This window comes from Eubalaena glacialis, chromosome 19 (genome assembly GCF_028564815.1).
Source record: "Eubalaena glacialis isolate mEubGla1 chromosome 19, mEubGla1.1.hap2.+ XY, whole genome shotgun sequence".
Taxonomy (NCBI): domain Eukaryota; kingdom Metazoa; phylum Chordata; class Mammalia; order Artiodactyla; family Balaenidae; genus Eubalaena; species Eubalaena glacialis.
In genome coordinates, this window is record NC_083734.1 from 6,030,857 (window position 1) to 6,054,302 (window position 23,446).

General features: G+C 42.9%; 2 protein-coding genes across 2 annotated transcripts in view; both read right to left on the reverse strand.

Moving 5' to 3' along the window:
* MYOCD (myocardin) overlaps positions 1 to 23,446 on the reverse strand; it is a 254,043-nt gene that overhangs the window by 124,348 nt on the left and 106,249 nt on the right. The gene's annotated exons all lie outside the window — the stretch shown is intronic.
* On the reverse strand, positions 19,675 to 23,026 carry LOC133080360 (calpastatin-like). The gene is made up of 2 exons (XM_061176267.1): positions 22,909 to 23,026; positions 19,675 to 20,336 (listed from the first exon to the last, which is right to left on the reverse strand). Exons 1-2 carry the CDS (start codon positions 23,024 to 23,026, stop codon positions 19,675 to 19,677), a joined length of 780 nt encoding a protein of 259 aa, XP_061032250.1.

Genomic DNA, 23,446 nt, shown 5'->3' on the forward strand with positions numbered 1-23,446 from the left:
CCAGCTCTGTAGCTTCGGGCAAGTTTTTAAACCTCTCTGAGCCTCAGTTTGCTCATCTGTAGAATGGGGATGGGGAACACCTAATTGCAAGGTGGCTGTGGGGATTAAATGCAATAAAGCCTTGTTATATGGAGGGGGAGTATTCAATAACTGCTTTGTCCCTTCTCTTCCCAGATCTGTATTTGGCCCTGAAAGAAGAGATCTTAATCTACACTGAAGGAGATGGTGGAGAAATGAGGGAAAACACACACATTTGCCTTCATCCTCCATGTGTTTCGGCCAGGCAGACTTAGCTCTAGAGAGGGAAGCAGCTATGGACAGGCTGCTTTAGAGCAGGAGACAAACGCCAATGGCCTTAGGAGCCAGGCAGGTAACAGAGATGCAGAGAGCAGACAGGAAGTGATGGGACATGCCGTTCAGCAGGGATGCACATGCTAACCTTTGGATTTGAAAATTTCACAACACCACGCCAGCTCAGCAAACACTTGGGTGGGCGGAACGGCGCCCTTGGAGCTCCAGTCTGTAACTCCTACTCCAGAGGGACATATTGTTCCATTCCTTCAAAAGCCATCTCACAAAATCCACCTCCCCTGGAAATCTGTTCTTCCTTCCTTTACTCGTGGTCCCTGGCCTTTTCTACCCCAGCCACTCATTTGCAAGCAGTTACTGAGCACCTATTTTGCACAAATCATTGTGGAAGAGACACATGAAAAAGCACGCAAGAGTGGATGCAGTCATCTGAATTTAAAGCGAAGCATCTAGAAACGAGAAGAGCATTTCAGTGAGCTGTTGCATATATGTATTGTAACAGCATTGCAATTTGCTAGGGAAATAGTACAGAAATTGCTTCTGTCTGGCGTGGGAGAGGGGGCAGGCGCAGGAGAGAGGGACGCTTAATTGTTGAGGTGTCACAGGAGCCCTAATGGGTTTTGACAGGCGGCACGCAGGGAGGTGGGTACATCCCATTATAGGTCTGTGGTTATGGGTTTTGTTTGTCTCTCGCGTGTATGTTTATGCCCTCTTTCCTGTTGGAATTTTGGAAGCTCCTTGAAGGAGGGGACTGCATCCCCTATGTGGTTTTCCCGATTTCCTTGACATTCCATAACACCTATCTTAGTTTCTTGTTACTGAAGCATCCTTTTCTGGTTGTTGAGAGAAGGAGATGCTGGATTCCTCTATCGGTGGGAAGCAAACAGTCGGAGGCACTTGGGGAACACAGATAAAGGTAGTGAGATTGGTGTTGGGCCTGAACGAGCCATGGATTCCTGAGACTGTGGCTGACAGGTGATGTCTCGCCCCTGATAATGGCCCATCAGGACTTCCTCCTCAGCTGAAAGGAGAGGAAAGGCAGGCACACTGGTCCCTAATTGTCCCTAATCACGGATGTTTAGAGTCAACCCAGAGGGAAGACCTCCCGCGTTAGGGATTTTACCAGGAAGCAGTGGATCAGGTTATCAGCAGCCAAAGGATAAAGAGTGTTGATTTAGCTGTAGGGGGGTCGGACCCAGGCTGATTTGGCAAAACCAATGACACTGGGTCTCATCCCTTTTACCGAGGCTCCCAGTCTTGTCTGTTTCAGGGTTTCAGGAAAGATGGAGATGAAACAGGGGAAGATAAGAACGTTTCCCAAACACCTGTTATTTGCTAGACTAAATTCTTTACCTACATTAGCTCATTTACTCCTCACAGAGACCCACGATCAAATCCATGATAGGCATTGTTGTTCTTATTTTACTTTGGAGGAAAACCGAGATACGGGGACTGCATGCCCTGCCTGGGATCACGCTTTGAGAAGGCTGCAGGGCTGAGCTTCAGTCCCAAGTTTGCCCATCATATAAGCTTCCTGCTCTACCCAGCTGTCTCCGTGACCTGAGTCAGGATTCTCAGGAAACAGACTCTGACAGTGTTAGGTGTGGATGTAGAAGGCTTGTTGGGAATAATTCTTACAAGAGTGAGGAAAGCAGAGTCAAGCAAGGAAAGAAGTTAAGCTGTGATGTGATTGCCATGGAAACCCCGGCAGATCCCAGTAGAACTGGGACCAGGGTGAAGCAAGTCTTGCCTTGGGGCAAAATGTAAGGGGTGCCAGAAAACGCAGTCATCACGATGCATAATATTTTAATGCAACGTGAAAAAAGTTTAAGCTAATGTTAAAAAATCCATCATGAACACACTATCAAAATTTTAAATAGAGTCAAAATCCAACCCTGCACTTGTGTGACTGCCCTCACTCTCCTCACCCCAGTCAAGGTCAGTCTTTATTGAAAAATTTGATAGTTCTCCTGGATTCTTGTTTTGCAGTATTAAAAAAAATACTGCATTAAAATTGTATCTGTCTTGTTTACTGAGACTTTTGGTGCCCCCTTAAATTTTGTAGCTGAGGTGAGCACCTCGATCTCCTCATCCTAGTCCTGGCTCTGAATCCCAGGAGCTCTGGAGCTGGGATGGTCCTTCAGAGTCGTTCTGCCTTCAGGCAATGAGGCTGGGGCTCCTTAACCCCATCCTCATGGACCAGTCATTGAGTGTATGTGCCCCTGGGGAGGGGATCTAACCTTGGGTAATTCTCTTCGGCTGAGAGCAAATCTCTAAGTGGGATTCAGCTGAGAGGCATCAGCCCCCAACACTCCAAGCAGCTGGGGGCTCTGGGTGTCACATTACTGTATCCACTACACCCCTCAAAGCAACTTACCTCGAATCCAGGGCTTTCCCTACTGTGTCCTCTGAACTTATTGTTAGACTAGAGGCAAAGCTTATTATTAGATTAGAACTCTTAGGGAAGGAAAGTTATTTAGAGTGGATTATCTACAAAAAAAACTTTCCAATGTAGTACGGTCTTGTCAAGGAAGATGTTCAGGGTTGGAAATAATCATACATCTATTCAAGAAGTTATTGTGTGCTGCCATTTCCAAATGCAAATATCACCACTGCTAAGGCTAGAACATAATGCCCCACAGAGTTTACTGGCTTAGCCGAAACTTCTAGTTTTCAACAGTGATGAGATCAGAAGTGTCCAACTCAATTCAGCATCCACCTCCAACCACACCACGCACATCCCCACTGATAACTAACTCAGTTGCACTAGATTTTCTCTGCGTTCTCTCAAAGGTAGGTTTCTGTTGGACCCCTGGGTGCTCAGCTCAAAGTTCAGACATGTTCATCTTGCTACATTCTTTCTGGGACTCCACCAGCTTAGAACAAAGATGTGGAGATAAACTGGTCAGACACAGGCCAGGTGTGCTCTGAGCAGGAGGCAAGGTCAGTGGGATGGAGAACTCCTTGGCTGGACCACCAGAGATGGCCTCACCAGGGACATCATGCCCCGTGGGGACAGGACACAAGGTCACGTAGGTCAGGAGACTTAGGCAGGGCTCATAGCTGGGTGAGGGGTGACCAGCTGAGCTGGGCACTTGGAAATGCTTTATCAAGAGCCCAAGGTGGGAGCAGAGGGGTGGAACGTACAAAGCAGGGATTTGGGCAGCTGGACCCTGAACGGGATTTGGGATGGGAGTTCCATGGTGTCTTAGTCCATTCCTGCTATTATAAAAGGATACCACAGACTGGGTGGCTCATAAACAACAGAAATTTATTTCTCCCAGTTCTGGAGGCTGGGATGTCCAAGATGAAGGTGTCGACAGATTTGATGTTTGGTGAGGGCCCACTTTCTGGTTCATAAACAACTGTCTTTACATGGGAGGTGGGGTGAAGGAATTCCCTGGAGTCTCTTTTATCAGGGCACTAATCCCATTCACAAGGGCTCCACCCTTATGACCTAATCACCTCCCAAAGGCCCCACCTCCAAATACCATCACACTGAAGGTGAGGTTTCAGTGAATTTCGAGGGGATATAAACAGTCAGCCTGGGGTCAGGAGAGCTCAGCTTTCCCAATCCCTCAGTTGCACCTGCAGTCACACTGTCATCAAGGCAAAGACCCTGGAGTCTGACTTCTTGGGTTCAAATCCCACTTCCTCTACCTGTTAGGTGAGTTACTTAACCTCTCTATGCGTCACTTCTTCAGAGAGAATAATAATATGGGTCTTGTAGATTTACAATGGTTAAAACAACCAATATGAATGAAGCACCTAGAAGAGTACCTGGCACAAAGGAAGTGCTGGTTATTTTTTCCAGCCGTGTTCTCTCTCCTTTATCCTCTCCTCTCCTCTGTTTACCACTCTCCCTTTCTGTCTTTCCTTCCTTCTCTTTCTCTTTTCTTTAGCTGATTCTCATGTGAAGCTGACATAATATGCTTTGATTTATTACTCAAAACGTGACCTCCTTTGTGCTTAATTTAAAATCAGGTAAGGGAAAGGTCCCATATCGGAATGGTCCTTTCCATTGTTTCTTTTTGGTAGTTTATGGTCCTCAAGTGAGATTTTCCCATGGTCATGTGGCTCCAAATAGAAAACCTGTTTCCCACCCTTGACCTCTGTTCTCATTACCTCATCATTAAGTCTCTATTAGCTTTTTCTGGACCCTAATATTACTGAGATTAGACTTAATGTGGCGTGGCCAAGTATACAAGGACCCACTCGGGCCATGATAAAGGCTTCTCCGTTTCATGAGAAATCTTGAATTCCTTTTGAGATGATTTCAGGAGGGTACAGAGATGTTCTTTTTTTAAAAAGTTATTTTTGCCTGTGGAACACACCATTGCCACAAATAATGAGCCTCATCCAAACGCCACGCTAGACAGGCAAACTCGCAGCTTGTGAGACAGTAACTCTTTCCTCTCCTAATTTTTCACTCTTTCACGGCTTATCAACATGGAAGGGAAAGTTCATCAGCTCTTGGGAGTAAGTTTAGAGATAAGCAAATTTAAAACATGCAAGCCAGCACTGCAAAGTTTAAAAATTAGCAAAACCTCAGGAAGGAGCCAAACTGACAGTTTTTTAAACCTAGTTACTGTGGAGAGTGGGGATCAGCAATTGATAGAGAGCCATGTAAAGTAGTTGAGGCAAAAACAACTGGTGGAAAATGGTGCTAGATTCAGATAAGCTTGAGACTGGACATTGTTTTCTTTCTCGAAAAAGGAAGAAGCGTGAAACAGCCCCCATCAAAGAGAAGACACTATTTGTTATTCAGGAACCAAACAGGACCCATTTACAGAATAGAGTTGCAGCTCTAGAATTTGTCCAGAGAAAACAGAAATGGATGGATCAAAGTTCAGTTAACCAGGATGGCTTATTTTAAAGCCTAAACATTCAGCAATATTTGGCACTGCAATTAATATTAGCCCTGAGTTAAGGAAATGACTAACATATTAGGGAACAAAAGTGGATCCGTGGATAACGCGAAACTGGCAATGAAAGGAAAGGTTCCATCTATCTGTCCATCCATCCATCCACGCATCCACCATCGACCCAACCATCCATCCATCTGCCTATCTGTCCATCCACCATCCACCCCATCCACCCATCCGTCCATTTGCCCATCTGCCCACCCACCCATCCATCCATCTATCCATCAACCCATCCACTAACCCACCCATCTTCCCACCATTCATCCATCCATCCATCCATCCATCCAACCAACCACCCACCTACCCATCCAGTGGGAACTCACTGGGATGTACTAGTTGTAGTACTAGCTGATACCTACATGAAAAGTCAATCCGAGCCTCAGAGAATTCACAGACAAATGGAAAGAAAAACATAAAAGCAAACAACAGAATATGATGAAATAAGGTGCAGGTAGCACCACCCAGGCAATGAAAGCCTGTATCTGCTTAGAGGTCTCAGAAAGTTTTACAGAGAAGACAGGCTTTGTTCTGGAATATTAAGGCTGAGCCAGAGTTTACCAGGTAGACAACATGGCTCTCTCTACCTGGACGCCTCCTTTCTCTGTCCCCTGGCAGACTCGGAGGCAGGAGACAACCTTGCGTGTTTAGCCTTGGTGGGAGGGGTTTGCATTGCTGAGGTATAAAACAGGGCTAGAGACCTCTTTGAGAATCTGATATGTGTCCTGCTCCCAATGCAAATACACATATACACACAACTGGACACGCAGTTTCAGGAGGCCCCTGAACCTATTTGTGTGCGTCAGGCCTGTGCCTCTGGGCATAGGGGTGAAGAGGAGGAAGAAAAGAATAAGATGGAGACACTTTCCTGTCAATTACATCAAAATCTGCCTACTGAAGACAGTGTGACATAGTGGACCCCCAAACAAACATAAAGCAAAAAACCTGAACACAGAAACAGAGAGTAGAAAAGTGCTTGCCAGGGGCTGCTGGGTGGGGAATAGGGAGAGGTTGGTAAAAGGGTACACACTTTCAGTTATAAGATGAATAAGGTCTGAGGATCTAATACATAACATGGTGACTACAGTTGATAACACTGTATTGTGTAACTGAAATTTGCTAAGAGAGTAGAACTTAAATGTATCCCCCCACCACTACCACCAAAAAGAGATAAATATGTAAGGTGATGGATGGGTTAATTAACTCAGTAGGCGGGATCCTTTCACAATGTATGCATATATCAAATTGTCACGTTGCACACTCTGAATGTCTTACAATCTTGTCAATTATATCTCAGGCTGGGAAAATACACTAAAAAGACCCCATCAGTGTCATGTTACTGGAGTTTGTTGTAGATAACGGTTTCAGTCAATGGTTTCATGACCAACATGTTGTTTTTTTTTTCCTTCCATAGTGTGTAGATAATGGACACAGTTAGTCTCAAATAAGTCTTTTTTTTTTTTTTTTTAATTTTTTATTTATTTATTTATGGCTGTGTTGGGCCTTCGTTTCTGTGCGAGGGCTTTCTCTAGTTGCGGCAAGTGGGGGCCACTCTTCATAACGGTGCGCGGGCCTCTCACTGTCGCGGCCTCCCTTGTTGCGGAGCACAGGCTCCAGATGCGCAGGCTCAGTAATTGTGGCTCACGGGCCTAGTTGCTCCGCGGCATGTGGGATCTTCCCAGACCAGGGCTCGAACCCGTGTCCCCTGCATTGGCAGGCAGATTCTCAACCACTGCGCCACCAGGGAAGCCCCTCAAATAAGTCTTTGATGTTCATCATTATATATTTTGGTGTGAAAGAAGCAAAGTATAATGTGTTAAAACGGAAAGAAATATTTAAAGCCGAAAGACCCACTAAGTATTTTCAGTCAACAGCTCAGAACCTAGAGCAGGCATCCAGGGAAGCAGTTCCCGTGGAAAGGTGTCTGAATACAGCCCGATCCTGGTGGTAGCACCTGCCCTGTAGACATTTGTTGTGCAGGAACATTGAAAAAGCTTCCAAAGCAGGACTGCCTCCAAAGCTGTCTTGTCATGGGAGTGGGGAAGACGAAACTTGAAATCAACAGACTTTGAACAAATTATGGGCATTGTGCTTGCTATGGAAGTAACCTTCAAGACAGGTTTTACCACCTCCATTTCCCCCGTAACTTCCACCCAGATTGGCACCCCTTAAGCCATCCTGAGTAGAATTATGCAGACCTGGGAATCTGGATGTGAACCTTGCAAGCACAGTGGGTGGGTTCTCTAGAAGCTAATGGTTTTCTCATTTTCCCTCAAAAGTGAATTTAGGATACCACATCTTTATTAGAGTAAAACACAGGTTATCTTTTCATATCCATTTCTGGAGAAAGCCCAGGAGATACTTCTTACCTACTGTTTTAAGGATTAGACACCATTTATTATAGGTCATGGAAAATGGCATTCTTTTCAAATTTCTGGATTATTTTTTATGTCCAAGGGTGAGTAAACATTCATAAAGACTTCTATAGTCTACAATGCTGAGTTTAGGCAAGTTGGTGCCTCTGGAAGACATGAAAAGACTCACTGCAGTCTCTATTTATGGAAGAGACTGGCGGGGGGGATACCTTTCCAAAGTAGAAACTCTCTGCCTGCTTTGTGGCTCCTAATTGCCATGTGACCAAACTGGCCAATGAGATGCAATGCAGGTGTTGTGTGGGACTCCTAAAAGAGAAGGGACCACACTTTCCCCCCACTTTCCTCTCTGCTTTTACTTGGAATGCAGTCATGATGAATAGTGACCTGGCAGCTATCTGGGACCATGAGGTAAACTGGAGAATGGAAGCCACATGTTCAAGGTGGCAGAGGAAACAGTTAGGAGCCTGGGACCCGGATGACACTGTGGTCCCACTATATTAGTCCTAAACCTCCTCTTTGACTCTTTTTATGATTCGACCACTTTATGGTTTTTCAGTTTTAGCAGCAAAACCCATTTTTCACTGAGACGCCATTCATCTTGCTTTGTCAGCAGAGGTCTGTCTCCATGCCTAGGAGAACAATCATCTCAAATCTCAATTTTGTTGAAGTAATCATCCACGGCTGATCTTCTTGATTGGCAGCTGTCCAAGCATATCAGGCATTCCATCGGGCTATGGCATCAGAAGATCGTGGGTCATCAGCCTGATGGAAAGTTACAGTTGGCATAGTTGGGCAATGGTTCCGACGCTGCTCCTCTAAGATCTAAGAGAATCTCCAAAGCTCTGCCTTTGATCCACCATTTGTCAGAATCTTCTCTTTCTACCCGGCCTATTGAATAATGGATCCAGACAGGCTTGACTCTTCCCTCTGTTGTAAATATCCTAGACATGGGAGGCACAACCCATTTTTCTTTCAATTATCACCTGACTCGTAGGGCTATTTGACTTTTGTGCGTCAAAAAACAAACACAGAACATGAGGATGAAGCCAGGACTGCCCCAAACGCAAGAAAAAAAAGAAACTCTTTCTCTTCCCCTGAATGTTTTTCTAGTGACTCCTTTTGGAATGTTATTTTGAACTTACAAAGGTTCTTTTAAAAAAAGCTTTGTGTATTTCTTTTAAGCATCCCTTGAGAAAGTCAGACTTAAACTTAGCCAAAGCGCTGGCTTTTTAAAAGCACTTTCTTAAAATAGATGATGTAAATCTTGGTGGGAAATCTTTAGGTGCCCCGAATGGACGGAAATAGAAATGTTAATGGAAATGCCATTTGTGAAGACAGTGGTGCGGCTCCATTCAGATGGACCCAATCAGAAAAGAGTGGAGTTTTGCAAACTATTCCAGTGTGAGTCTGAGCCCGGGGAGGGGGGAGTGGGGTGATAGGAAGCCAGTGGAAGAAAGTAAGAGCTCAGGCCATAATAAAATTGTCTGCACCAGAGGGACTCCTGACTTGGTTTTTTTCTAACTCTTTTATGGAGCAACTGCACCTTTCAAAGATTACAAATATTGTTGAATGAGTCACCCTGGTAGGTCTGCAGGGCTTGGCATGACGTCAGCTGGTTTGCTGTGTAGGTCAATAGAGAGTGAAGTCACAGAGGTCTGGGCTACAGTGGAAACCCAGGGGCAAAGGCCTCTGCGCTGGGCTTCACAGATGTGGACCTGAAGCTCAGATGTTTAGAAACATGCCTGGTCCTATGGCTGTTCCTTAGCAAACCCAGGCAGTGCCAGCTTGGGGGCGTGGCTTGGTGACAGTGCTGTGAGGAGACAGTATAGCAGAGGGCTTTATCTCCCCCAATTCTATTCTAGATATACCCCAAAGCCGTCCAGATAAAAGAAAATGGTATAACTGGATACAGACAGTTGAGAGTTTCTTATTCTTATTTTAAGAGTGTTTAAAGGTCTCTTTGGAAATGCAGTTCTGAAACACGCCTCACCCTGGCCTTGCTTCCTCTTAATCACCTCTGCTCCTCAAACCTGAGGACTCTCCTTCAACCGTAACCCCACACGATGTGTTCTGTATCCAACAGACTTCCCAGCCAAGAGGCTTTACATAACACCACATGTTATACTTATTGCTAGATGCATTGAGATCCTCAGGCTCTAACAGCACCAGGCAGATTTTTAGCCCATTAATCAATGTTGTGGTTTAGAATCATAGGTCCCACCACAAGGCTGGGCATTTTTGCTGCTGGTGCACTCCAGTTAGGGGACCACGGCTCCCTATCTGCCCTGTTGTGGTATGTTACAATAATATTACTGTCCCCTTTCACTTGTAAAAGTGTCCAAATTTGCATGATTGATTAGATGGTCATCCTACTTGCAGGGGACAAGGGGGCCACCTGGCTTTGTGGTGCTGACTCTGCTCAGAGGTTGGAGGGGAGCAGGGGTGTGCTCAGGGCGCCTGGCATGGGCCACAGCTGCTGGTTCCACTCACAAAGGGGTGCTATCGTTAGACAGGTGGATAACCAAGTTCAACTCCCTCCGAATGGAGATTTCCCCCCCATGATGCCGCTGATGTGGCCCCTCAGGCTGGGGTCATGACCGTGATTCAGGAGGCAGCCTACTCTCTGTGTGGTTCGGTGGATTCTAGAATGTTCTTTATCAGACTGAGCTGAAATCTTCCTTCTCCAAGAGCACAAGAAGTCTGCTCTCCCTCCTAATGGAGAACGCTTCAGATATGATTATGGAAGGTCCGAGGATGGAAAGATGCTATCAGACTGGAGGGGCAAGGGAAGTCCTTTGCTCCCCGTTGTTTCCTGGTTCTCCCCTGAGGGAGCCCTGAGCCCCCCTCCTAACTGGCAGCTGCTGGTCTGGGCGCCCAGAGCTCACCATTAGCGTGAAACGGTCATGGGGCTGAGTCCAGTGCCTGATTTATCTGAGCTCCCAAGGCTCAGGGCAGACACATATTCAGGTTCAAACATCTTGAACCTCCAAGGGCAGGTGCTATTGCACCCCCAGTGCCTTGCATCCCTGGACTTAAAAATCCAGAGCTTTTTGATGGACTTCAAAGCAGCTCTCTACACAGCCTGGAACCTCTTCCTCATCTCACCCCAGATATGCCTTCAGGGTCTCATCTTCTGAAACCTCATGTTCCCCCTGCCCCCCAACCAGACACACAGTTCCTGTTTTCTGCTTTCTTCTCCTGTCCTGTAGTTTGGGCGATGACTTCTTGCATGACATTGGCCCTTCAATATTCAGCAAATATTTTCTAAGTGTCCCTTCTGTGTGAGCTTTTGAGGCTATTTGGTGAACAGGACAGGCATACTCTCACCCTCATGGGGCTTTAATTCAGGGAATGGGCTCAAGTCAAGCCTGGGCAAACTTTCTCTGGAAGCAGCCTCATCAAGGCTGATAGTGTTAAGAGACGGGACAGGACTCACCTTAAATGAAAAGTTGCAAGAACTTTTGTTTTCCAACTTCCCCCCCCCTCAATGTTATTGAGATAATTGACATATAACATTGTCTAAGTTTAAGGTGTACAACGTATTGATGTGAAACACTTATATGTTGCAAAATGATCACCTACGTAGCATTAGTCCCACGGGGTCATGTAGTTCCATTTCTTTTTTGTGGTGAGAACATTTAAGATCTTCCCTCTTAACAACTTTCAAGTGTATAACACAGAATTATTAACTATCATCACCATGCTGTATATCAGCTCCCCAGAACTTATTCATCTTATAACAGGAAATCTGTACCTTTTGTCCATCATCTTCTCATTTCCCACAACCCCCGATCCCAGGCAACCACCACTTTACTCTCTGTTTCCATGAGTTTGGCTTTTTTCAATTCTACATATAAGTGATATCATACAGTATTTGTCTTTCTCAGTCTGACTTATTTCACTTAGCATAACGCCCTCAAGGTCCATTCATGCTGTTGCAAATGGCAGGATTTCCTCCTTGTCATGGCTGAATAATATTCCATTGTAAATAGTATACTACTTTTTCTTTATCCATTCATCCATCAATGGACATTTAGGTTGTTTCCATGTACTTGGTTATTATGAATAATGCTGCAATGAACACGGGGGTGAAGATCTCTCTTTGAGATAATGACTTTATCTACTTTGGCTATATGCCCAGAGGTGGGATTGCTGGATCACATGGTAGTTCTATTTTTCATTTTTTGAGGAACTTCCATACTGTTTTCCATAGTGGCTACACCAATTTCCATTCCCATCAACAGTGTTCCCAGGGTCCCCTTTTCTCCACATCCATGCAAACACTTGTTATCTCTTGTCTTTTTGACGATAGCCATTCTAACAAGTGTGAGGGGACATCTCATTTGGCTTTGATTTTCCTTTCTCCAGTGATTAGTGGTAGTGAGCATCTTTTCACTGTTTTTCAACTTTTAATCAATACTAATTATTAAAGACAATTTTGATAAAAGGAAAAAAGTTTTCAACCAATCACCCTCACAAAATCTATTTTTGATTTATCTTAAACCCTTCTATCTATCTTTCTAATTCATTTCAGCAATACTGTGCACACACTCAGGTATTTTGCTTTTTGCACAGGGATATCGAAGTGTGGAGAGAGAATTGGCTCCCCAACTTCACTCAACCTTGTGTGCTCCCTGCCCTGGAGCTCAGGGCCCACTTGAGAGGCCTTTCAGCTCTTGGTCTTTTGGTTCCTCTAGACTTTTTGTCCCTGGTTGAGATTATTCGGCAGCTACACACCTCTGTCTAACTTGCCTAAGAAAAAGCAGAGATAAGGAGGGCTTTCATCCATTCGCTCAGATGCTCTGAGTGGGCCGTGAATAGCACTGTTTGGAAACCTACTTCTGATTATCACTGTCAAAGGTGTCAGCTGTCCAGAAAACCACCGAGAGAAAATAACACTGAGATTAGCTAAATGTAGAGGGACACCAGGAACCCTTCTCAAGGACAGAGGTGGCTGAGAGCAAGCAGTACCTCGCTGCCAGGTGTGATCCAGAAAGTTTGTTCTTTGGATTTCTCTTTAGTGGCGCACACCAGGAAGCCAGAGGGAGATGGCTGACCCAGCCCTGAGATCAGACACAGAGCCTCAAATTCCATTCACATCCTTCTCATCACGTAGATGAATCTCATGTTTTGTTCTAATGAACCACAGAAAGGGGAAACAATGCATATTTTAGGAACCTTGTGCCCCAAACACCAAAGAGATATTGCACCATGATGGCATCCTTAGAACAAGTAGATAGACTCCCAAGGTCGTGTCTTTGGAGGTTGTACATGCGTTGGGATTTATGGTTCCATTTTCAGGACCTTTGCAATTTTTATTTCTCTTTTCCTGGAATGCTGTTCTCTCCCATCTTGGCAGACTCCCTCTCTCATTCCATTCATGTCTCTGCTCAAGGGTCATCTCCACACAAGATCTTCCCGACTTCTTTACTTGAAACTGCCTTCTCCCCCATCTCCCACCCCGTAACTCCCTCTGCTTTGCCGTCCCATGCGGTGGTCATGAGACACATGGCTATATGGCACTCGATATGTGACTAGTGTCACTGAATTTTTAATTGTCTTTAACTTAAATTTAAAAACTGATGGGGTGTAAATGATTTTCCTGTTAAACAACTTCATTGTTTGATGGGACTACCAATTCCACTTTAACCATTGAACATTGAGCACCCACACTGAAATATGCTGAAAGTGTCAAATATACTTTGGTTTCAAAGATTTTTTTTAATGAATTTTGGAGATTTAGTATGAGAAGACAATCATGTGAAGTAGCTCAATGTTTATATTCATTACATGTTGACCATAGTTTGGATATATTTGGTTTTCTAAAATATATTATGAAAATTAATTTCACCACTTTCTTTTTACTTTTTAAATGCGGCTAGTAGAAATTAAAAACTTCTATTGGACAGCATTGTTTTATGTCTTTACCTTTTTACTACCTGACATTATATATCTTAATTAATCTAATAAAATTAATAAATAATAAATTCTATATTATATAACATATTACGGTATTATTTGTTTATTGTCTGTTTCCCTTTCTAGAAGCCTTACTAGCATCTTATATCTTCTTAAGTATTGGAGTGCCTTCCTGAGGCTGACGTAGGGGAAATATAGCATCTTCTTAAAAGCCCAAATGGAGGAAAATACACTGGATTTGGTCCCAAGTACATAAGTCCCCTATATACGAACCTTCAAGTTTCGAACTTTCAAAGATGCGAACGTGCATCTGGTTCCAGCAAGGAACCAGAACCTGTGCCATCAACGTCAGGCGTGAGTGAAATTGCAGCTTGCCCTCCATCTCTTATTGCTGACAATCCTTCAGTTCTACCATCTCCCACCTCCTCTTCCTCCTCCAGTCAGTAGCTCTTGCCTGTTCACTCAGTGCCAGCCCCTGTATGCCAGCTGTTGTACTGTACTACTGTACTTTTCAAGGTACTGTACTGTAATATTAAAAATGTTTTATTTTTTGTATTTTTTTTAATGTATTATTTGTGTGAAAAGTATTATAAACCTGTACAGTACAATATAGCCAATTGTGTTAGTTGGGTACCTAGGCTAACGTCAGGCTTACGAACAAACTGGACTTACAAACCCGCTCTCTGAACGGAACTTGTTCGTATGTAGGGGACTTACTGTAGTGAACAAATACTGATGGGAACTAGGCATAAGTGTGGGTGAGTGACAAGTAGAAGGAAATTTAGAAGGAACCAGAAGATTCCTTGAACCTTTTGTCTAAAACTTTCATTTTATGTAGGGAGATCTGAGGTCAAGTACTCGACTTTCTTTAGGACCAAACCCATGGGAAGACGCTTCTTTTCCAAATTAAAATTATAAAAGCATAGTGAAATTACTTGGTAGACTGTAACAAAGAGGGATTATTCCTTAAAAAATGGTGGTAGTCTCCGCAATAACCCAAAGTCAACGGCAGCTGTGTGTGCACACCTGCCTGTATATTTCATAGAGAGTGTTCTGGTCTTGTTTTACCTCTAGATTCACACATATCACATTTAAAAAAACATGTGGAATGATAACTTAGCTAAATATGAGGGAAAAGATGTAATAATCTATTAATGGAGGCCGTTCTAAAGGCTGGCTGGAGAGAGGCTGGGCGATGCACTTGCTCAGTGCTCACCCTGATACACACTGTACACCGGGAAGTGCCTGTGTCTTTGGTATGAGCGTAGGGTAATGGGACTTACAAAAATCCATATCCTGCTTTCACTCCATCCATTCATTCGATAGTTATATTTTGAGTGCCTGCCTCATGCCAGGCATTGGTCTATCCGCTGAGAATACTGCAGTGACAAAGCAAGCACGTCCAGCGACCCCTCTGTGGGTTCAAGTCAAGGTGAAGATAGACACCAAGGAGAGTGAAGGCAGTGGCCATCCTTTCAGTGTTGGAGCCCTGGGTTTTGGTCCTTCCAGAGACAGGCTCTGTCCGGCGTTTCTTGCACTTGGTTCCTGTGAGTTTCTGTGGCTTAGGGTCTGGCTGTCTGTCACTTGCCTGTAAAAGGGTGCTGACTAATACATGAGAAAGCCACCACCTAGCGGGCAAGTTTGTTGAGAGGATTAAATAAAATAATAAATGCAAAGTAACTAGTGCAACAACTGGCAAACAAAAGGCTCTCAAGAAATGGTAATGAGGGCGGTGACTCAAAAATCTCTCAGGGTCCTCCAAATCTTTCTCAACCTGAAGCGGCCAGTGCTAAGCATCTCAGAGGTACTGATGTTGATCTGGGCTGCAAAAGGGCTTGGTTTCTCTAAGGAAACAGAATGAAATGTTCCGAGGAACTGTGTCTTTCACCTGAAGTGAGCCAGGTTCACGGGGAACAGCTGTGATGTGTCTCCATCAAGCCCTCATGTCCCCTCAGTGTACCGTGTATCTCAGAAGCTTGGCTTGTGCAATTTTTTTTCCTAAGAAGCAGACTATTTTTTTCCCCTCGCAAAATCTTGTGCAAAACCCAAATTATAAAGCAGATAAAAGCGGTGTGGTTCTCTCCTACACTGTTGGTGGGAATGTAAGTCTGTGCAGCCACTATGGAAAACAGTATGAAGGTTCCTCAGAAAACTAAAAATAGAGCTACCATATGATCCAGCAACCCCGCTCCCGGGCATATATCTGGACGAAACTGTAATTCAAAAAGATACATTCACCCCTATGTTCACAGCCGCACTATTTACAATAGCCAAGACACGGAAACAACCTAAATGTCCATCAACGGATGAACGGATAAAGATGTGGTACATATATACAATGGAATATTACCCAGCCATAAAAAAGAGTGAAATAATGCCATTAGCAGCAACATGAATGCAACTAGAGATTGTCATACTAAGTGAAGTAAGTCAGAAAGAGAAAAACAAATACCATATGATATCACTTATATGTGGAATCTAAAATATGACACAAATGAACCTATCTATGAAACAGAAGCAGAATTAGGGACATAGAGAACAGACTGGTGGTTGCCAAGGGAGAGGGGGTTGGGGGAGGGATGGAACGGGAGGTTGGGGTCAGCAGATGTGAGCTATTATATATAGGATGGATAAACAACAAGGTCTTACTGTATAGCACAGAGAACTATATTCAATATCCTATGATAAACCATAATGGAAAAGAATATATAAAAAAAGAATGTATATATGTGTATAACTGAATCACTTTGCTGTACAGCAGAAATTAACACAACACTGTAAATCAACTATACTTCAATTAAAAAGAAAAGTGGTGTGGTTCCATGCTGCGGGGTCCTTTAGTTTTTCCTGCTCTTCCCACTCCTTGGAAATCTCCCTGGAGCTCTAGGACCACTCAGGATGCATTTGGAGAAAACTGTTAGAGGTGAGGGAAGATGGAATGATAGAAAGGCTTTAACTTGGGACAAGTGACTTGAATTAGTGTCCGAGGGCTTGAGTACAAGTGGAGGCATCGTGATGGAAAACGATGGAGATAAAGCAGGGCGTTCGCCCCTGCCCTTGACCTGCTCTGAACTCTCAGAGGCTAAGCTGGGGCAGAGGGGCCAAAGCCCTCCCAGGAGCCTGAAGCAGTTTTATTAATGGGATAAACAAGAGAGAAGGTTAGAAACTGAGCTTTATTATAATGAAATGGCAGAACGTGGTCTTTTATTTAGATGTCTCTTGCCTTTCTCTTTTCACTTTCTAAAACAACATGGAAGTTTCTATATTACCTTACAATTTATAAAAGCCCACACTCGTTCACTGTCTTTTGCTTTTGCAGATTTGTATATATTAACTTTACGTGGCCCTGGATCATTTATACTGAACGTGAAATTTAATTCATCCTCCTTCTAAATAATTATATTTCTTTAGAGAATACATGAAATGATTCTTTTAATGCCTGAAGAAAAGGCCACACTCGGGTTTCTGCTCTTCTCTCTCACTCTCTCTTTTAAAAATAAAACCTTTTGGTTATGGGCAATTTCAAATATATACAAAAGTTGAGAGAAGAATGTAATGAACTTTCCTTCAGCGAGTTACTCACGGCTAACCTGTTTCATTTATATTCCTGCTTCCGGTCCTCTGGATGATTTTGAAGCAAATTTCAGACACACATCATCAGTTCATCCGTGTTGACAGCTGATTCTTGTTATTCGTGGTAGTGATGTTTTTTAAAGTCTTGTGAATACCGAAATAGCAAATACTCAACCATGGCTCTTGGAAACATACAGGGTTAGGTTCCTGAGAGCCTCTGGTCACAAACTTTTTGTCAACCGATTAATACATACCCTTGTTTTATGTGTATGTCTGTTTAAAGACACCTTAGCGACTATATATCATGGATTCATGAACACAGAACTCATGACCAACAGAGCCGTAACTCATGCCTGAAGGAAACTTATCTTACACACTTATCTTCTGAAATGCACATCACAGCCTTCCCACGCTTAGGAACACCAGACAGCACTTCAGCATATGCTTGGGGACCCTTTTAAACAATAAAGTCACCAGCAAAAGGCACACAAATGCAAAACATGTGGCACTAAATGGATGGCAAAAGGGACACAAGGGCGGCTGCTGCCTTGTTGGCCTCAGGTGGGGTGTCAGATGACTCAGTTTTCACCCCTCCTCTCATGTCCTCCAATGATTGTAAAAGCACCATGAGCATCGATTTTGGGGATACAAATAAAATTTTAGCAGGAGGCAAATTCGCAAAGATGGAATCACAAATAATGAGGATCAACTCTATTTCAGTATATGTCTCTGAAAGATATAAACTCTTTCTAAAAAGCACAAAGTCCCATGTCCCATTACTATATCTAAAAATTCTAACAGTAATTACTTTTAATTAATTAATTATTTATTTATTTTATTTTTTAAAATTGATGTATACGGGACTTCCCTGGTGGTGCAGTGGTTAAGAATCTGCCTGCCAATGCAGGGGACACGGGTTCGAGCCCTAGTCCGGGAAGATCCCACATGCCGTGGAGCAACTAAGCCCGTGCGCCACAACTACTGAGCCTGCACTCTACAGCCCAAGAGTCACAACTACTGAGCCCGTGAGCCACAGCTACTGAAGCCCGCGCGCCTAGAGCCCGTGCTCCACAACAAGAGAAGCCACCGCAACGAGAAGCCTGCGCACTGCAACGAAGAGTAGCCCCCGCTCACCGCAACTAGAGAAGGCCCAAGCGCAGCAACGAAGACCCAATGCAGCCATGAATAAATAAATAAATAAATAAATGTATGTATGTATGTATGTATGTTTAAAAACTGATGTATAGTTGATTTACAAGGTTGTGCTAATTTCTGCTGTACGGCAAAGTGACTCAGTTATACATATATATACATTCTTTTTAAAATATTCTTTTCTATTATGGTTTATCCCAGGAGATTGGATATAGTTCCCTGTGCTATACAGTAGGATCTTGTTGTTTATCCATTCTAAATGTAATAGTTTGCATCTACTAACCCCAAACTCCCCGTCCATCCCTCTTCTTCCCCCCTTCCCCCTTGGCAACCACAAGTCTGTTCTCCATGTCTGTGAGTCTGTTTCTAACAGTAATTACTTGAAATCATTAAATATCCAGTCTCTGTTCACATTTCCCTGTCTCATAATTTTTTTTTCATGTAGAGTTTATTTGAATCATCTTTCAAAGATGTTGTCAGCTTTGTCAACTGGCCTCAACTTTCCCACTTATTCCAGCAATATTTTAACGCTATTCACACGTCGCTCCACCAAACTCTCAAGTCAGTGGCTTTCAAGCTCACCTCTGGGTGCTTTTTCCTTTACTGCTCGGGTGCGTGCTGCACTGTGTGTCTGAAACTGTGGGTGGGCTCGGATCGGCACTACATTTAACAGAAAGTCCTCAGAGCTTTTTTCATGCAGAAAATGCCCTTCCTTGTTTTGCAAAGTTGATGCAGACTTTTTGCTAATTTTTCTTTATGGGAGAATGGCAGTTCTATGGACATTTTGAAGGGGGGATATATATACAATGGAATACTACTCAGCCATAAGAAAGAATGAAATAATGCCATCTGTGGCAACATGCATGGACCTAGAGATCATCATACTTAGTGAAGTAAGTCAGACAGAGACAAATATATGATATTGCTCATATGTGGAATCTAAAAAAATGATACAAATGAACTTATTTACAAAACAGAAATAGACTCACAGACATAGAAAACAAACTTATGGTTACCAAAGGGGAAGGAGGGGAGGGATAAATTAGGAGTTTGGGATTAAAATATACACACTACTATATATAAAATAGATAAACAACAAGGACCTACTCTACAGCACAGGGAACTATACTCAGTATCTTGTAATAACCTATAAAGGAAGAGAATGTAAATGTAAATGTAAATAGATACAGATATATAGATATTCAAAGTTTATCAATACTCAGTAGAATAACACAGGTGAACCAGACAAATTCAGTTTCTCTTCAGGAAAAGCATAACAAACAATGTTTAGGATGTCAACAAATACCACTGTCTAGAAGCCACTCAGGAAATTTTTCTGCTGTCAAAGCCTTTTGTTCTTCAAAAGTCACCATCTACCAGCTGAAGATTTTATATGCAGATACCAAATAGTGTGAACTTTAACTTTAACTTGTACTTTTTCCATCAGCTTTTCTCTTGGAAGTTTCCTCCTTTGCCTTTGCAGAATCCTTTGCTTTATCCCCATTCTTGGGTGCTTCGGAGCTGGAAGCAGTTTTCTTGTCTTTGTCCTTTGCTGTGTTCTCTGAGGTTTCTGTAGTTGAGGGACAGCTGTCAAAGCCCCCTGAGAGGGCATCAATGGGGTCTTGGGCATCTGCAGGTTTCTTTGATGCCTCAGGTTTCTTTGTAGGTGGCGTCGCTGATTTGCCCTCATCGTCATCATCCAAGAGATGTCGATATTCAGGTGCGATGGTGCCATCCCTTTCTCCCAGTTTGTCTCTGTGTTCAGCTTTCACTTTTTCCTTGACTTTATCCTCTAGGGGTTTGTTCCCACCTGGGTCAGGCTGTCTTTGCCCGAGACTGTCAGAAAGTTGATCCAGGGCATCGTCAAGTTCTTTGTCATCACTCTGTGGAGTGTCAGGGGGTGGACCTGCATAGTGGGTGGTTGGAGCTGGGGTTTGGGAAACTACTTCAGAGATGACAGCCGAAAGTTTAGCATCTTCAAATTGAAGAGATGAAGTGTTTGGGGGAACGGTGAAGTCCTTGGACAAAGCATTAAGGAGGAAGTCTTCACTCAAGGGTGGGAGCGGTTCCTTGGGCTCTTTTATATCTATACTTACAGATATAGATATATAGATATCTCTCTATATATCTATATATATCTGATTCACTTTGCTGTACACCTGAAACTAACACAACATTGTAAATCAACTACACTTCAATAAAAATTTTTAAAAAATAAAATATTTAAAAAGCCACCTAGAAAAAAAAAACAAAACCAAAAACATGTCATCCTAAACTGGAAAGATTTAGTTTCAAAAGACCCACAGTGCTCTTCATTTTACAACTAGTAAATAAGCTTATACATTTAAAACAGACAAAAGAAGGATCCACCATGTAGAGAACTGCTCAGTCCCCTAATTTCTAGATGCCATTGAGAATTCACTCGTTAGAAACACTTTTTTTTCTACAAAGATTTCTTGAGCATCTACCGTGTGCCAGGCTCTGTGTTAGATGCCAGAGTTATAAAGAGGAATAGGCATAGTCTCTATCCTAATGCTTGTCACTGCCTACACAACAAGAGAGTCACACCCATGGCTTTTGAGGACCAGTGAGATCCCTGCTGGGCCAACAATGGAAGCAGAGGATTCTGGGAGCAGAGGATTCTAGGAGCAGAGGAAGGTGATTCGTTCTGCCTGGGGCTCCGGTATCTGGAAAGCATCATGAACGAGGTAGTACTGAGGGTAACTGAATGGACAGTAGGAAGAAGGCAAACGATATGCTTGGCCATTAGTGGGTAACCTGGTGCTTCTAGATCATAAAGACACGAGACTGAAAAAGTAAGCTAGTGTGTGATAATGAAAGTCTTTAATGTAAAGACTTTGGGCTTTATCTCTTAGGCAGTAGAAATCCCTGGATATTCTTAAAAACAACATCATGGCATGATTAGAAGTCTAATGAAATAAGAAACAGCAACCAACTGAATCATTCTTAAATGATCAAGACTAGATTCAAACAAACTCCAAATCTAACCAGAATTTAAAAGTATTTCAGATATGAGACTAATAGCATATAAAATGTAAGGAATCCCATTTTTTTGATTAAGACAGAAAGAAGAGTGCACAAATGATTTTCATTCAAGTTCAATATTAAGCCTAACTTCTTATCTGGTGCTTTTACAGAGAAAAGGAAACCAGTCTCCCAGGTTTAAATTTTGATTGCCAAGGTAGATCTGACTTTGTAGCCAGGACACAAAGCCCCTTAGTGATGTTAGTATTTTTCTTCTGGTTCAAGATTCCATTTTCTTCCAGGTCAGTGAAAGAAACCACTTCTGTCACACACTCACCATTATCTACTTTTTTTCTCTTGATTCCTGGTATATGCAGCATGTGGGAAAAAGACCATGGTTCCCTGATCCACCTTTGTCCTCATTAATGTGTCTTATTTAAATGTTTAGACTTCTGATTTTTACTCCAGAAAAAAAGATGTTTTACTCTTTAAATTTATATATGCTACCCAATGCCCTGAAGTGCTAGAATATACCAGACTTTTCTTTCTCCCTTTCTTTCTCCTTTCCTTCCTTCCTTTCTTTCCTCCCTCCCTCCCTCCTTCCCTTCCTTCCTTCCTTATTACAATTATTAAGAATTTTGAAGATATTGGCAATAATTTTCAGACACCAGACTTTCTCCTAATCTAGAATCAGTCTAGGACCAACTTAGAATCTCTGGATCTTTATGAGTAATGGAGAATACTTCTAGGAACACTTTTCAGAGGCCTAGGAATGTTCCTCTCCAGCTAAGACATCTCCCAGCCACACCTCCATGTGTCTGTAAACACATGTTCCTCAGACACACCCTGGTCTTCATCAGCCTCCCTAATGAAGCAGTGCACACATTAAGGCCCATCTGGTTTACCCTTAAAAGCAAGTCTCTGCAGGCATCAGAGGAATCTTCTGCCCACTTCCATCTGTCAGTTCACTAACTGCTGACATTACCTGAGGCCTCAGAACCATGTCTACCAGAGTTGGGAAGAGATCTTAGAGACCATCGAACCCGTATGTGTTCACATTTTATTTTTGCAACAAACTTTCTTCTTCAAACAAATTAATATCTCAAGATCAAATTTAAAACATCTTAAGAGAGCTCACTGTTTGATATAAAACACGTAAAAGTGGTGGGAAAACAAGTTTCCCCCCCCCCCATGCGTCTGAAAGGCAAAACCCTTGGGCCCTGCAGAGCCTAGTTTGAAAACCAATGGCTAATTGAACTCTCTCCTTTCATAAGTGATGAAACAAAGGTTCAGACACATGAAGCCATCTGCCCAAGGTCACACCATTCGAAGAGAAGTCAGTATCCTAATTCTAGTCTGATTTATCCCAAAGCCTCAGGTCCTTCCACAGGGTCCTGCATGCTGCCCACCTTCCACTGCTGGAGGCTTATCCCCAGTGGTTTCTACCAAGGTAGAATTGTGGACGTTCATTTTGATGATCTATTTGCTTGGTAATAAGCCTTGTTATATTATTTTTTTCTCTTTCTTAAGAAGTACAACTCACAGTTTTGCTTGTGAAGTACAAGTTGTTTTTTGTGGTTTTTTGGGGGGGAAGGATTTTTTTGCATCTTGTACCTAAAGCAATGAAGTCTGGCCCAGGAGCACATATTCATCAGTGTGATGTAGACTTCTACCTGTATTTCTTTCGGTGAATTTTCTGCTCACACCATAGCTAGTGTCGACCATGTTTATGAATGTTTCATCCTCTCTGGCATGGTTGACTTTTTCATCTTGCTGGAGTTGCTTCCACATAGCGTGATTATATAGTTTATCTTCTAAACTGGGACATTTTTGAGAGTAAAAGGGGATTCAACTAATTACTAACCTGGGACAACAGGTGTAAACCAGGACTGTCCTGGACAAACCAGGACATCCCACAGCCGGCATGAAGTTGAAGAAGTTTCAGTTGGGTAGAGCAATATGCTTTTTTTTAAAACATTTTTAAAATATTAAAAAATAGTTAATTTACAATGTTGTGTTATTTTCAGGTGTATAGCAAAGTGATTCAGTTACACATATCTATCTATTCTTTTTCAGATTCTTTTCCATTATAGGTTATTACAAGATATTGAATATAGTTCCCTGTGTTATACAGCAGTTCCTTGTTGTATATCTCCTTTATATATAGTAGTGTGTATCTGTTCATCCCAAACATGGAAACCACAGGAGAAA

Bases quoted from the DNA above. Each gene is read 5' to 3' on its own strand.
- LOC133080360 (XM_061176267.1), bottom strand. From the start codon at position 23,026: ATGTGGAAGCAACTCCAGCAAGATGAAAAAGTCAACCATGCCAGAGAG. The intron at 20,337-22,908 runs GTAGAAGTCTAC...CTGTAAGTATAG, and splicing joins ATTCACCGAAAGAAATACAG to ATATAAAAGAGCCCAAGGAA.